The 14,578-nt window shown below is 38.2% G+C and overlaps 1 protein-coding gene across 1 annotated transcript in view; it reads left to right on the top strand.

Moving 5' to 3' along the window:
* Positions 1-610: 610 nt before the first annotated feature.
* ACN9 (ACN9 homolog (S. cerevisiae)) overlaps positions 611-14,578 on the top strand; it is an 89,265-nt gene continuing 75,297 nt past the window's right edge. Inside the window, exon 1 of the mRNA XM_010839738.1 lies at positions 611-850. Within this exon, the coding sequence (XP_010838040.1) occupies positions 677-850 (174 nt within the window). The 5' untranslated portion in view covers positions 611-676. The remainder of the gene's footprint in view (positions 851-14,578) is intronic.

Raw genomic sequence — 14,578 nt, 5'->3', positions numbered from 1 at the left:
CTCTGTGCGACCCCATAGACGGCAGCCCACCAGGCTCCGCCGTCCCTGGGATTCTCCAGGCAAGAACACTGGAGTGGGTTGCCATTTCCTTCTCCACTGCATGAAAGTGAAAAGTGGAAGTGAAGTCGCTCAGTCGTGTCCGACCCTTAGCGACGCCATGGACTGCAACCTAGCAGGCTCCTCCGTCCATGGGATTTTCCAGCAAGAGTACTGGAATGGGGTGCCATTGCCTTCTCCAGAGGAACACTCTAAGACATCTTAAATGGCTTGAATTAAGGCATGGGAGGCTTCCTGGAGGAGCCCGATTTTGACGACGGCTTTTAGAGAAAGGGGTAAGATTAATGGACAAGATGATGGGGTGTAAATGAGGGGTGACAAGAGGTCCAGGTCAGACTCTTGGTGGAGGACCCCCTCGGCCCAGGACTCAGTCCTTGAGTGGTAGCATCCCAAGCTCTCCACGAAAGCCACGCCCCTTTGGAAGGAGGACAGGCCCGTACCCCGCCTGCTGCTCCCGCTCGTGTTTCAGGAAGGTCCTCATATTAGAACGGACCAAACCGGATGAAGGTCGCGTACCCTCTTCCGCTTGTGTTCGGGTTACTTATATCCGGCTTGGAAAGAGAGGCAAGCGGGCGCTGACCTTCTGCGCAGGCGCGGCCTGGGGTCCACGCGCGGCATTATGTCTGCTCTGCACGTCTCGCGTGTCCGGGCCTTGTATCGGCGCATTTTGCTGCTGCACCGGGTTCTGCCCCCAGACCTCAAAGACCTTGGCGACCGGTACGTGAAGGACGAATTTAGGAGACACAAGACCGCTGGTTCTAAAGAGGCCGAACGATTCCTGCAGGAATGGGAGGCAAGTAACTCTGGTTTTCATCGCCCCAGACCTTTGGGGTCCCTCGGAGATGTCCCGGTTTGTAGTTAGGAGAGACCGCCTGACCTGGCTGGTTTCCCGGGCCCCACACAAGCTCGGACGGAGCGGCAGCCTGTTCCGTTTGAATTGAACAGCGCAGAGCCGTTTAAACAATACCTCCCAAAGTTACATCCCAAGCCGGTCTCTGTCCCACGGGTCCTCGCTGCAGCACATCTCATACACCAGCGCTTCAAATTCAGTTGACTTTTGCCTGGCGCTGGAGGAGTGAGGATGGAGGTTACAAAATTGACTAAGTCACCTGGTCAAGTTTTTAAAGAGCTTCCCGTTTGGCAGCTTTTTGTCCCCTCCAGTGCCTTGCACTTAGCAAGCGCCTGTTGATAATAGTTTTCTCCTTACTGGTTTTCAGAATTTTAGAGGCTTGTTTCTATAATCACCATTTTTAAATCCCAGTGCTCTTTGTTCGGTCTTAATATTCTCATTTTATATCATGACTGATAACAGAAATGGGAAAAGCCTGGGATTTATTACAAGCGGTGGGCAAAAATGCTGGTCAGAGTTAAGTTGGTGAAAGTTGGTTTCTTCGTAATCATCTACTTCGTTTCACGTAGTCACGTTACTTTTTAATTTGTATCATTGCACTAGATGTTAAGCAGGCAGAGGCATTGGCTCCTTTGATTTCCCTTCCTTTTTCTGAGTGAAGTCAGAAGATATTCAGAGTATATATTTTTAAATAACTTTATTTTTTTGCCATGCTGGGTCTTGGCTGCTGCGCGAGTGTTTCTGTAGTTGTGGCCAGCGAGGGCTACTCTCTGGTTGCAGTGCGTGGGCTTGATTGCCGTGGCTTCTCTCGTTGCGGAGCTCGGGCTCTAGGCACGCGGGCTTGGTAGTTGCCCGCAGGTGGGCTCAGTAGTTCCGGCTCCTGGGCTCTAGAGCACAGGCTCAGTAGTTGTGGCCCACGGGCTTAGATGCTCCCTGGCATGTGGGATCTTACCCAATCAGAGATTGAACCGTGCCTCCTGTATTAGCTGGCGGATTCTTTACCACTCAGCCACCAGGGAAGCCCCCAGAATAGAGTATTTCGTGGGGTTAGGAGCCATGCAGGATTACCCCCAGATATGCTTTGCAAATAGCAAGAAAGGAATGGAATTGACTATTAAAGGGACAGGTATTTGAAAGCACGTAGTAGTGCTTGTTGGTTGAAGAACCTAGTTAAGCAATTTCTTACCCTAAAAAGTTGATGACTACAGAAACTACTGAAGGCTGTTTTAAAAAAAAAAAAAATGCCAAAAGAGTGAACATTAGGGTGAACACAGAACTTTTTAACTGAGTCGCAGGATTTTTTATTGTACAAGCCTCATTGACGCTTTCAAAAGGGACGTTTAGGACGAGGGTGAAATGTAGAATTTGCCTAAAAATTATATGTATTAGATGCAATAAGGTTGCCTAGAGCCAGGGAAGTTGAATCTTTTTAAATGCAGACTGCTTTCTTTTAATATGGTAACTTGATCTTGAAGTCAGAAGAACTGGATTCAAATTAAAGTACTGGCATTTATAAATGTTATATCGCTTTTCCTAATTTTATTATCTCATCTGCAAAATAATAACAGTAATTACAATATGCACCTCTAAATTAGGGCCTCCCAAGTGGCTCAGTGGTTAAAAAAACAAACAAACAAACAAACAAAAACCCACCTGCCAGTGCAGGCAATGCATGAGAGATGAACTGGATACCTGGGTGGGGAGGATCCCCTAGAGGAGGAAATAGCAGCCCACTCCAGTATTCTTGCCTGGAGAACGCCGTGGACAGAGGAGCCTGGTGGGCTACAGTACATTGTGTTGTAAAGATTGGGACCCGACTGAGCACACACACACACAGCTCTAAATTAGTGTATGTAAATATAAGTGACATCTTTTAAGCCAGATCAGTTTGTGGCAGGAGCAGGAGTTTAGCTTTATATTGGGAAGAAATAAGGGCATTTTGGGAGGTCCTAAAACTGGGAAACTTTTTAGGGAAAGAATAGGAACCCAGAATACCAGTAGGCTGAAAGTTGCTCAGAAGTGTCCGACTCTTTGCGACCCCATGAACTATACAGTCCGTGGAATTCTCCAGGCCAGTGCACTGGAGTAGATAGCCTTTCCCTTCTCCAGCAGATCTTCCCAACCCAGGGATCAAACCAGGGTCTCCTGCATTGCAGGTGTATGTTTTTTTGTTTTGTTTTAACCAACTGAGCTATCAGGGAAGCCCGATAATAGGCTAGAGACAGTAATAAGAATATACATTAAAAAAAAACTAGAGTAAAAAAAAAACACTGTTGATCAACCCATTAGAATTGGTGTCAGGAATTCAGCTTTCCTGAAGGCGGAGCAAGTGGGAGGCTACCCCGTCAGTATCACTCGGACATTGCTAGCGTCAGTGGCCGCTGGTAGCGGTGCCCTCCAGGCATGTGCCCTCCAGCTGTCAAGCTGGATGCAGGAGATCTGTGAACTGCCTTCACTGCACACTGTCCTCAGCATTCTGGGTGTCTGGTATCAGGACCAAAGCATCTTATTCACGCCTGAACTTTGTGCCAAGAAGGAAGAAAAGAGAGAAGATGTTCTTATGTCATCATACCAAATGCCACATGCGGATTACTTTTTTTCCCTAATGGCAACTGGACAGAATTTGCAATATGGGGGTAGGGCTTTATTTCCTCTTTTTATTTACCTATATAACATATGCACTGATTTTTTACTTAAAATGAAGGATGAGTTGACATCTGGGATGCCAGAAAACACAGAAGTTATTTTGTTTGCTTGTTTTAGTATTTGGGGATTTTTTTTTTTTTTAATAATCAAAGTGGAATTTTCTGGTACTGCTTTAAAATAATTATTGAGGTCTTTCAGCACTTTACACTTTCTAATTTCTTGTCCTGTGGAAATTATCTCTCTCTCATTTTTATGTCACCTGATGTATTGGTACAAATCAGATTTAGTCACATTTTTCTGACTGCGTTAAACTTTTATTTGAAATAGTACTGGATTATTAGTTTTTGTGCAGAGTATTCTGTGACTTTGGGAAACCTAAGTGACTCCCCTTGGTTATGGACTGGTTCTGTTCATTTATGTCAACATCCTAGAAATACTTTATAATGAACCAAGTTCACTGGAACAGGTGCGAGCAAAGAAAGACCAAATGGACTTTGCAATATTAACCCTTTGCAGTCATCATATTTAGCTGCTGCCTTTATTGCTAAAGTGATTTTAATGGTTGTCTGAAGGCAAAGGGCTATTTTTAGTATACTGCCACTAAAGGACACTTATTTATATCAAACTTTTATTTTTTAGATATTATAAGCATACAGAACATAACTGATTAAATTGATATCTACTAGAGATTTATGGTAGAGAATGGACGGCATTCAATAACTGGAGCCCTAGATTGTCACTTTATTTAAAAAAGACAAATAATCATCTGACAAGACAGCACTGTTGCCATGAGGAGGAAAAATACATTACTGTCCTTGTGTACACATTAGCTGTGCTCCATATGGTCATAGGACTTTCCTAAAACCATATCAGTCTGCTTGAAGTAGACTTGGGTTTCTTGAGACTGGAAAGGTTTTATTTAAGTCTCTATCTAGGGTGACAGTTTATAAAGACAGCAGAGTTCTGAAGGAGGAAAAATAAGACTTCTGTAAGCGGCTAAACTCATTGTAACAATCTTGATACTGTGAAAGTCCAAGAAATCAGGCAACGTTGTTTTCTGGGTCTTTTCAGACATCTTTTTGTGGATTTATGAAGGGTTTTCAATCCATGAAGACAATCACTAAGTGCCTCTCTTTCTTCAAAGCAATATTATTTCCAAGTGTATGAATTTGTTGGAAAACTTTCCTATTAGGAATGTGGTGACTTCCCTGTACTGTAATGCCTTATTTATGTTCAGTATTCAAGACTTTCTTCTGCATGGACATAAACCACTGCCGAGTGTTCTCCCAGAAAGCGTTAGAGTCATACACACAACTGGGGACTTTCGTACAAATGTGGGGTAAGAAATACTTGGCTAATCATTAAAGTAAGAACAAAAACCAAGAGAGAAATATTGCACACAGAAAAATTTTCACTTAAAAAGTACTGGTTACCTTGAAGGCATAGGTAATGGGCCTGTCATAAAGTTATCAATTATAATAGCACTAAGGGGATGTCCATTTCTAAAAGGAACTGTATCTACTTATGGATGTAGAACTAAATTGTTCCCTTTGCAAACAGAACAGAATCATCCTGCACACAGGGAGCATGGATGCAGGTCAGCACATGGAGCTCCCTGACATATACGGCTATATGAACACATCATGCCACACATTCAGCATACAATAAGAATTCCAGATTTGTTTCCTGTGCAAAAATACAGTGCTCTAAATGTTATCATTTCTTTAATAAGATCTTGGCCCCCGCAAAACAGTCATTTGGAGTCTTTTCCCAACTCTCCACCATGCATTTGCAACAGGAGGAAGATGGAATGAATTTGCAGTATTGAGTGGATATAGGTTTTACGAACAGTGCTTTGATATTATGCCAAAGGGAAAACTCTCCCAATTAAACCTAGATTAAATAGAGTGGCTAAAAAAAAAAAAACCTGGAAATTACTCTCTTCACTTTCTCGATGCAATGAAGGGAATATGACACTACAGTATACCATGTTGTCAGTGTTATATGATGCACAAAATATTTGGATTATTTGAATAAATGTTTTTAATCGATGTGTGCCTTAATAGTGACCGGTTATCTGTAAATATAGAACAGATACAGATTGTATTTTTGTGTGGGTTTTTGTCCTTTTAGTGATTTTTTTTAAAATGAGAGATGGAATTAAACATTGAAAATGGGAATTTTTCTAAACTAATCAGTTGTTATATGAAAAATAAATTTATATAACCCCTTTGTATTGCCCTTGCTACATGAAATGTGTCTTTGTTTTCTAACTTTTCTATTCTCAGCAGAATTGAAAGACATTTCTGCAAGTTGAATTAAATATCCACTGTCCATAAAAAAAAAAAAAAAAATTATTCCAGTGCTGTGTGGCTTGGTCTCTGGGATTCTTTCACACACTTCTAAAATTAGTTGTGAACTTGAATTTGTTTTACTTTAAAGAGCAAAGTTGTGTGTGGGTACTACTGGAGAAGAGAAAGGGGAAGGATCAGGAATGCTAGGGGGCTCAGTATTGGGAGGAGGGTTCTCTATTCCCTTCTCTGATCCCAGAAAACTGTTACAAATCTTAGAGCGAGTTCAACTGGGCAAATTTCTCTTGATGGACCATTTGAGGGATGGTAAAAGGAAAGTATTTCATTTTATCTTAAGGATAGAAATGTAAATGCGTATTTGCAAAGTAGTGAACTAATGTTAATTTCTTAGGATAAAAGAAAAAAAAGTTAAGTTCAGGAAAATATGTTGGGATTCTATGGAGAATGATAACTGGTTAGTAAAATACCCATTGTAATCTTACTCCCAAGTCTTTTAAGAGACAACTCTATAAAGAGTGGAATTGGGGTTGGGTGGATCGGGTGGGGTTCTTACTTATTATAGAACTTTAAAAATTCTGATTATGCTCAGTTTTGAAGAATAGCTGATTTAGGTAATACTTCCCATTTTTCTTTCTGTGCTGACCCAGTTGCAGAGAGAACAACTTTTTACCATTTATTTTCTTGGAAATCAGAATAAGCACTGAAAACTAAATAGCAAGTATGACATGTTTGTGTTAGAATGTGAGACGTTTCTCAGAAACAACTTTGAAAAGTATATTTAATTTTTCATTTTTTGGGCCCCACTTACTGCTTTCTTGCCTGGTTTCAGTTGTTTTCCTTAAGTAGCTGCTTTGTTCTGTGTCTCTGGGCAAGGCTGATAGTGAAAGTTTCTGGAAAAAGCAAAAATTCTTCAACATTCTTTAGTTATTGATCACTTATTGCGAGGCAGAGTGCTAGCACTGTGGGACACAAAAATGAATAATATATGTATTTCACTTATATGGTGTCCAAGTTTCAAGTTAGTAAACGTTTATAGTATGGAAGGATGTCTGTTAAAATGCTGTGGGACCAAAGAAGGAATGGAAGTCGAGGCCACGTGTAGTGTATGAGAGGACATTTGGGCAAATCAGAGTTGCCTTGTCAAGAAAAAGACCCTGGTAAAGTGGAAATAAAGCATCTGCAGAGGTATTGAGGTAAGAAACAGTCAAAGTTTTTCCAGGATCTGCAGTGACCAGAATTTAGTGTATTATATGGGAGATTAGAAAGAGATTAAAGATAAAGAGGTGACAAGAAACAGGATATTCTTCTAAGGATTTTAGGTCTTTATTTTGAGTCATTGAAAGATTTTAAGCAGTGGTGATGAAAATGATTCAAATTATATTCTAGAAAGATCATTGCAACATGAGTAGAAAGGAATGATTGAAGAATTAAGCCAGATTGAAGGCAGGGAGAGCTTTTAGGAGAGATGTAGTAATCCCAAATATGAGTTGGAAAAAAGTTCACCTGAGTTTTTCTGTAAGATTTAAAAAAAAAGGTTTTACAGAACTTTATATATATATAAACCCTAATATATATAACATGTATTAATGTAACTATGTATAAACTATTCATTTATATTTTATATAGATAATATATAGATATACAACATATTTATAAACATCTGATATATATTAATAAATATAAATACAATATAAATAGTAATATAATATATTCAAATATATTTTATATGTGATGTATAAATATTTTATATTGATAAAATAAAATAAATATTAATATATTAATTTATGTGTATAATTTGTATATATATAAATATATATGTTTATGTATATAAGATATATATAAAATGTAACCAACAGCCCTAATATATTTATGTAATTGAACCAAGACAGAGCTGTTGAGCATGGAGAGTATGGATTTTTGTGTTACTCTTTTTACAGTAGACTAGAACTTGAGTTGGTGACCAATACAAGATTAGTTAGAGGGGAGGAAATAGAATGGATAACTCTTAAGTTTTGGAATATGATACCAATAACCAGAATAGGGGTGTGTGTGTGTGTGTGTGTGTACAGAGGGAACAGTGGCAGATGAGTTCATTATCGTTCATTTTTGTGTTAAAAATTCTGATGGGACAGTCAAGTGACAATGTTCTGAAATACATATTCCTCTGATACTCAGGTGACAGATTGTGACTGGAGATAGGGAGTTAAAATTTATTACTTGTAGTCGGTCGGTAGGCCAAAGATGTGAATGGAAGTGCCCAGGCTGGAAGGTGGTCAAAGATAGAGCACTAACCTTGAAGAGAATGAAGGTGGTAGTGTAGTGCTGGAACGCTCTCTCCTTTCCTTTTCCTGTGTTCTATTGTTCCTAGCTACTTCTGCAAAGCAACGTACTCTTTCCTTTCCTGATGATGTTTAAGTCTTTAGGCTTGTATGATAGTCCTTATTATAATATTTGCTTTTTTTATTTTGTTGTACTCATTTTTGAGACAAGAAAATGCTTCAGATTCATGTAATTGTCCATTTGTAACTCCTATGAGATATCTTTTTCTTATTTATAACTTTGATTATCAGATTTAACAGTGTATGATGAAGTTGCATGTCATCTATGTTCAGAGTTTCCTTAACTTCATATAATTAGGGTTAGGTGGGTATTTTGCAGTTTTTATAATTGTACACCTCTCTTACCTAATTTGAAGACCTCATTGCTTTTTTGCTTTTGGACATCCTGATTTGTACTTTGTACTTTAGTTTGTGGGAGAAAGGGAATGAATCACCTCTGTTGATGGATTATACATGTGGAGGATCATCTACCAAGTGTGAGGGAGTCATCTGGGAGCCTCTTGGTTGCACCGTTTGCTGTGCGTGTTCCTCTGTTTTTGTGATGGTTTACTGGGTGATGATGGTTGATTGGATGGTGATGTGTTACACATGTATTTTCTACAGTAAGCTTTACCATTTAAAAAATTTTAGCTGGGCTGTGGTCCTTAACTAATGGTTGAAAAAGGGTTGCTGCTGCTGCTGCTAAGTCGCTTCAGTCGTGTCTGACTCTGTGCGACCCCATGGACGGCAGCCCACTAGGATCCTCTGTCCCTGGGATTCTCCAGGCAAGAACACTGGAGTGGGTTGCCATTTCCTTCTCCAATGCATGAAAGTGAAAAGTGAAAGGGAAGTCGCCCAGTCGTGCCCGACTCTAGCGAGCCCATGGACTGCAGCCCACCTGGCTCCTCCGTCCATGGGACTTTCCAAGCAAGAGTACTGGAGTGGGGTGCCATTGCCTTCTCCAGAAAAAGGGTTAAAGGAAAGGATTTGAAACAGTATATCCTTGGAATATAAAATGTTTCTGTTTTAAATTTCTGAACCATTTGAAAGTTTTTAAGATACTGTTTGTTTAGAGAAATACTTTGAATTGGTGTCATGAGATGTGTTATAACAGTGCTTATCTTTGAAGTAGCTAAAGATGTTTTTAAAAAATAATAGTTTGATCAGCATTGCATATATTATCGACTTTATACTATGTTACTGGAACATAGGGGTATGTCTTTTTATTTAAATGATTTTAAATGTATTTGAATTTATAGATTTAAAATAATGATAATAGCATGATAATGTTAATATGCTAGTGGTTATGGTTCTAAAACAAGACTGTATGTGTTTGTAGAGGTGTGTGTATCTGTATACCACACAGAGTTAAGAATTTGAAAGTTTTGCGTTGAATTTAAAGATTTTGTATGCATAGTATTAATCTTACTGGTTTACTTATTTTATGACATAATTATGTGTTACAGTTGCTTAATAAGAGCAAATGTCTGAAATTTTACATAGGGAGAGTATTAGAATTGATTGAAAGGACTTCAGTAAACTTTTTTTTCAGTTAATGCACTTAAGCTTTTTTGAAAAACCAAAGTATGTATGCATGTGGTTAAAAAAACTAAGTTGTGTAGAAGGGCTTATAATAAGGGCCAATATTCTTTTTTATTCCTTAATTTCTCTCTTCTGGGGACAGTTTTTATTTTACTTTGGTATCTTTTTTTCAGTTTTCCAATATCTTGTGAACTTTGGTTATCTGTCTCAATTTATAAGTAAAGCAATAATAAACTAAGAACTCTGCATATAGTGAGGTGTGCTGATTAGAAAGTTAGCATTTATTTGTTTATTCTTAGAGAATTACTTTTTGAATTAGAGTCTCAGTTAGTCTCCCTTGCATTTGCTTCCGCCTCCCCCTCCTCCTTACCTCCCTGTGTGCGAGTTCAGTTGATTCTAGCAGTTTGGCTTTGTCCTCAGATCTTTTCTGTTTTGAAGCTGTGACTGCTTTTATCGAGGCTATTTTATTCATTACACTCCTCCACCTGCTTTCCATCTTGAGAAATTTATTGAACTCTGGCCTCTAATGGCTCCTTTCCTTAATTATTATGGATTGCTCTTTTAAAAGTGTCTTTATTATCAGATCACTGGAATTTTGAAAGGGTGAAGAAGTAGGAAATAAGCTGCTGTGATTTCTCTAGTCTGCTGTCTTGAACTGGGGCTCCTTAGATTTTTCGTTTTAAAGCTGAAGAAACTAAGGCTTGTAGAAGTGAAATGCCTTGTGTGGTGTAACACAAGTAGTTGCAGTGAAAACCTTGTGCTCTTACCTCATGATCATCAGTTATTTTTGAAATGTTTCCCAAAAACGATTCAACTTTTGTTTAATATAGAATGATTACATATTTTTTTCTTACTACAGTTTATTTGTATATTTGGTTTGTTTTCCATTTTGGATATTTTTCTTAAGGGACAGGGAAATTTTTTAAAGTCATATTTCTATCAAATACACCTCTAGCTTAATAGGGAAATGTTTAGGTGTTGTTTAGGTAATTTAATGTTTATTAACCCAAGATGCTAATTGGGACACATTTCTCTCTCAAAGATTGTTTTCCTTAACGAAATGAGAATGGAAGTTACTGCAGTGTCAGACAAATGTGTCCTGTGTGATTATTGGGAATTTTCTTTGGACCTTATTTTTGTCTTTGTAGGGGAAGTAATATTTTACCCTTGAGATTAAGGATGGACCGAGTTCTCTTTTACCTAAGATATGGTTATATTAGGAGATGAGTTAAAACTGTATCAAATGGCTTAACCTACTTTACACTTTTCATTGGCACCACTGATTTTTCTCTTTAATCTTCTCTTTTAGTTTCAGGGCTTTGTATTACTATAGTGATAGAATGGATAATAAAAACAAAATATATTTTATTTGTCTTTGTAATAGTTACCATTAACATAAAATTAATAATTCCTGAATTAAAAAATAATAGAAAGGCAAATAAAATACATTTGGGATTAATGTGGTAGATGATTGATAGCATTAGTATAAGAAGAGCTTGGATTAGGAAAACACTGGTAGCTTTAATAAAGGAATGGGCAAAAGGGACTCTAATGGTCGTTCTGATTTATATACAAATTTAACTGCTGTGCTTAATGTATATGATAATAGTGAAAACTTTAAAGCAGTGTGGATATCCAGTGATGGGAGAAGAATGAAATTATAACATAGCCATATGATGGATGGGTTAGTATGGAGCTCTTAGTAATGGTGCTTCAGAAAAATTAATGCTGTAGAAAACTGCTCATGATACAATTAAACATAAACAGTGTTTATCTTTGGGTGATAAGATTAAGGATAATTATTATTTTCTTCCTTGTATCTCAAAATTCCAGATCATGTGCTACTTTAGTAATTATAGGAAAGCCAGTAAATGTGATTTTTAAAAAAATGCAGTTGAATATGCTCAGTATTTCTGTTTCTGATTATATCACAAAGCATAGGCAATCTCATTCAGTGAGTCAACCAGCACATTATAAATATATTTTGTAATTTTACCCTTTAAATTATTTAGGGTAAACTTAGACTTCTTCATGTTTAATGAATCTCAGTGATATTTTTTATGATTTCTTGCTGAGCTTTGTAAAATTAAAACAATCTAAATGTGTGGACTTTTAGTATTATAAATAACCACTGAAATAAGACAAGAGAAGAAATAAAAGGCATCCAGATTGAAAAGAAAAAAATAAAACTGCCTTTATTTACAGGTGATAAGATTGTGTAGACAATTTGATGTAATCTACAAAGAATCTTCTGGAATTTAGTAAGTCAGTTTAGCAATGTTGTATGATACATGACTAATATATAAGAATTAACTGTACTTTTTTATACTAGCAGTGAAAACTTGGAAAATAAAGTTTTAAAATACCATTTGCCATAAAAAAACTATGAAATACGAAGGGAAACTTCAGATAAAGGATGTACAAACCTGTACACTGAAAACTATAAACTCTTGCTGGAAAAGAATAAATATGTGTGGATTAAAAATGAAACTTTAGTTGTTACTCTTTTTTCCCTAACCACTAGAAGATATATTAAGAATTTAGAACCTTTAGAGCTGTAAATTGAGATTAGAAGAGAGTCAGCAGGACTATCCACCTGGTATAGTTTTAAGTCTTTTTAAGCAAGGTGAAGAATCTTCTCATGTTAATTTCTTAGAGATCATGTTTAAATAGTGATAATTCTCCAATAATTTAATTTGATCAAAATTGTTACTTAACTTAGAAATCCATTTTAATTTTTTACCTTTTCTTTTTCTAACTATTGTAGAAGGTTGCAGGAAGGCTGACAGTGAATTATAACTGGCAGAGGAGATTGCTTAACTGTTAGTTTGTCTTCTGGCAGGTCAGACAGAGGATGGAAGGTGGCTTGGAAGACAGTAGGCTTAGGATGGAGATTCTAGACAGATTTGTGCCACCTGGGCTTGTCAGCATAAGCCCTGGTAATTGTTTTTGTAGATTTGGAATTGGACTTTTATCAGTATACCTAGAGATGATAACATATTCACACTAACTTCAGTTCAGTCGCTCATTCGTGTCTGACTCTTTGTTACCCCATGGACTGCAGCATGTCCGGCCTCCCTGTCCATCACCAACTCCCAGAGTTTACTCAAACTCATGTCAGTCGAGTCGGTGAGGCCATCCAACCATCTCATCCTCTGTCAACCCCTTCTCCTCTTGCCTTCAATCTTTCCCAGGATCAGGGTCTTTTCCAATGAATCAGTTTTTCGCATTAGGTGGCCAAAGTATTGGAGTTTCAGCTTCAGCATCAGTCCTTCCAAAGAATATTCAGGACTGATTTCCTTTAGGATGGACTGGTTGGATCTTCTTGCAGTCCCAGGGACTCTCAAGAGTCTTCTCGAACACCACAGTTCAAAAGCATCAATTCTTCGGCACTCAGCTTTCTTTACAGTCCAACTCTCACATCCTTACATGACTACTGGAAAAACCATAGCTTTGACTAGACAGACCTTTGTTGACAAAGTAATGTCTCTGCTTTTTAATATGCTGTCTAGGTTGGTCATAACTTTTCTTCCAAGGAGCGAGTGTCTCTTAATTTCATGGCTGCACACCATCTGCACTGATTTTGGAGCCCCCAAAAATAGTCTGTCACTGTTTCCACTGTTTCCCCATCTACTTCCCATGAAGTGGTGGGACCAGATGTCATGATCTTAGTTTTCTGAATGTTGAGTTTTAAGCCAACTTTTCCACTCTCCTCTTTCATCAAGGGGCTCTTTAGATCTTCTTTGCTTTCTGCCATAAAGGTGATGTCATTTGCATATCTGAGGTTATTGATATTTCTCCTGGCAGTCTTGATTCCAGCTTGTGCTTCATTCAGCCCAGAGTTTCTCGTGATGTACTCTGCATATAAGTCAAATAAGCAGGGTGACAATATACAGCCTTGACGTACTCCTTTTCCTATTTGGAACCAGTCTGTTGTTCCAAGTCCAGTTCTAACTGTTGCTTCCTGACCTGAATACAGATTTCTCGGGAGGCAGGTTAGATGGTCTAGTATTCCCATCTCTTTAAGGATTTTCCATAGTTTGTTATGATCCACACAGCCAAAGGCTTTGGCATAGTCAATAAAGCAGAAATAGATGTTTTTCTGGAACTCTCTTGCTTTCTCTATGATCCAACGGATGTTGGCAGTTTGATCTCTGGTTCCTCTGCCTTTTCTAAATCCAGCTTGAACATCTAGAAGTTCACGGTTCATGTACTGTTGAAGCCTGGCTTGGAGAAGTTTGAGCATTACTTTACTAGCGTGTGAGATGAGTGCAACTGTGCGGTAGTTTGAGCATTCTTTGGCATTGCCTTTCTTTGGGGTTGGAATGAAAACTGACCTTTTCCAGTCCCGTGGCTACTGCTGAGTTTTCCAAATCTGCTGGCATATTGAGTGCAGCACTTTCACAGCATCATCTTCCAGGATTTGAAATAGCTCATCTGGAATTCCATCACCTCCACTAGTTTTTTTCGTAGTGATGCTTTCTAAGGCCCACTTGACTTCTCATTCCAGGATGTCTGGCTCTAGGTGAGTGATCACACCATCGTGATTATCTTGGTCGTGATTCTGTATAGTTCTTCTGTGTATTCTTGCCACCTCTTCTTCATATCTTCTGCTTCTGTTAGGTCCATACCATTTCTGTCCTTTATCACACTAACTAAATTTATATAATACTGAACTATATGGATCATAGAAAAAGCAAGAGAGTTCCAGAAAAACATCTATTTCTGCTTTATTGACTATGCCAAAGCCTTTGACTGTGTGGATCACAAGAAACTGTGGAAAATTCTGAAAGAGATGGGAATACCAGACCACCTGATCTGCCTCTTGAGAAATTTGTATGCAGGTCAGGAAG

The sequence above is a fragment of the Bison bison genome, unplaced genomic scaffold, assembly GCF_000754665.1.
Source record: "Bison bison bison isolate TAMUID 2011002044 unplaced genomic scaffold, Bison_UMD1.0 scf7180017864134, whole genome shotgun sequence".
NCBI classification, from domain to species: Eukaryota; Metazoa; Chordata; class Mammalia; order Artiodactyla; family Bovidae; genus Bison; species Bison bison.
Note: the sequence above shows the minus strand (reverse complement) of the source record. Positions and strands in the feature narration are given on the sequence as shown.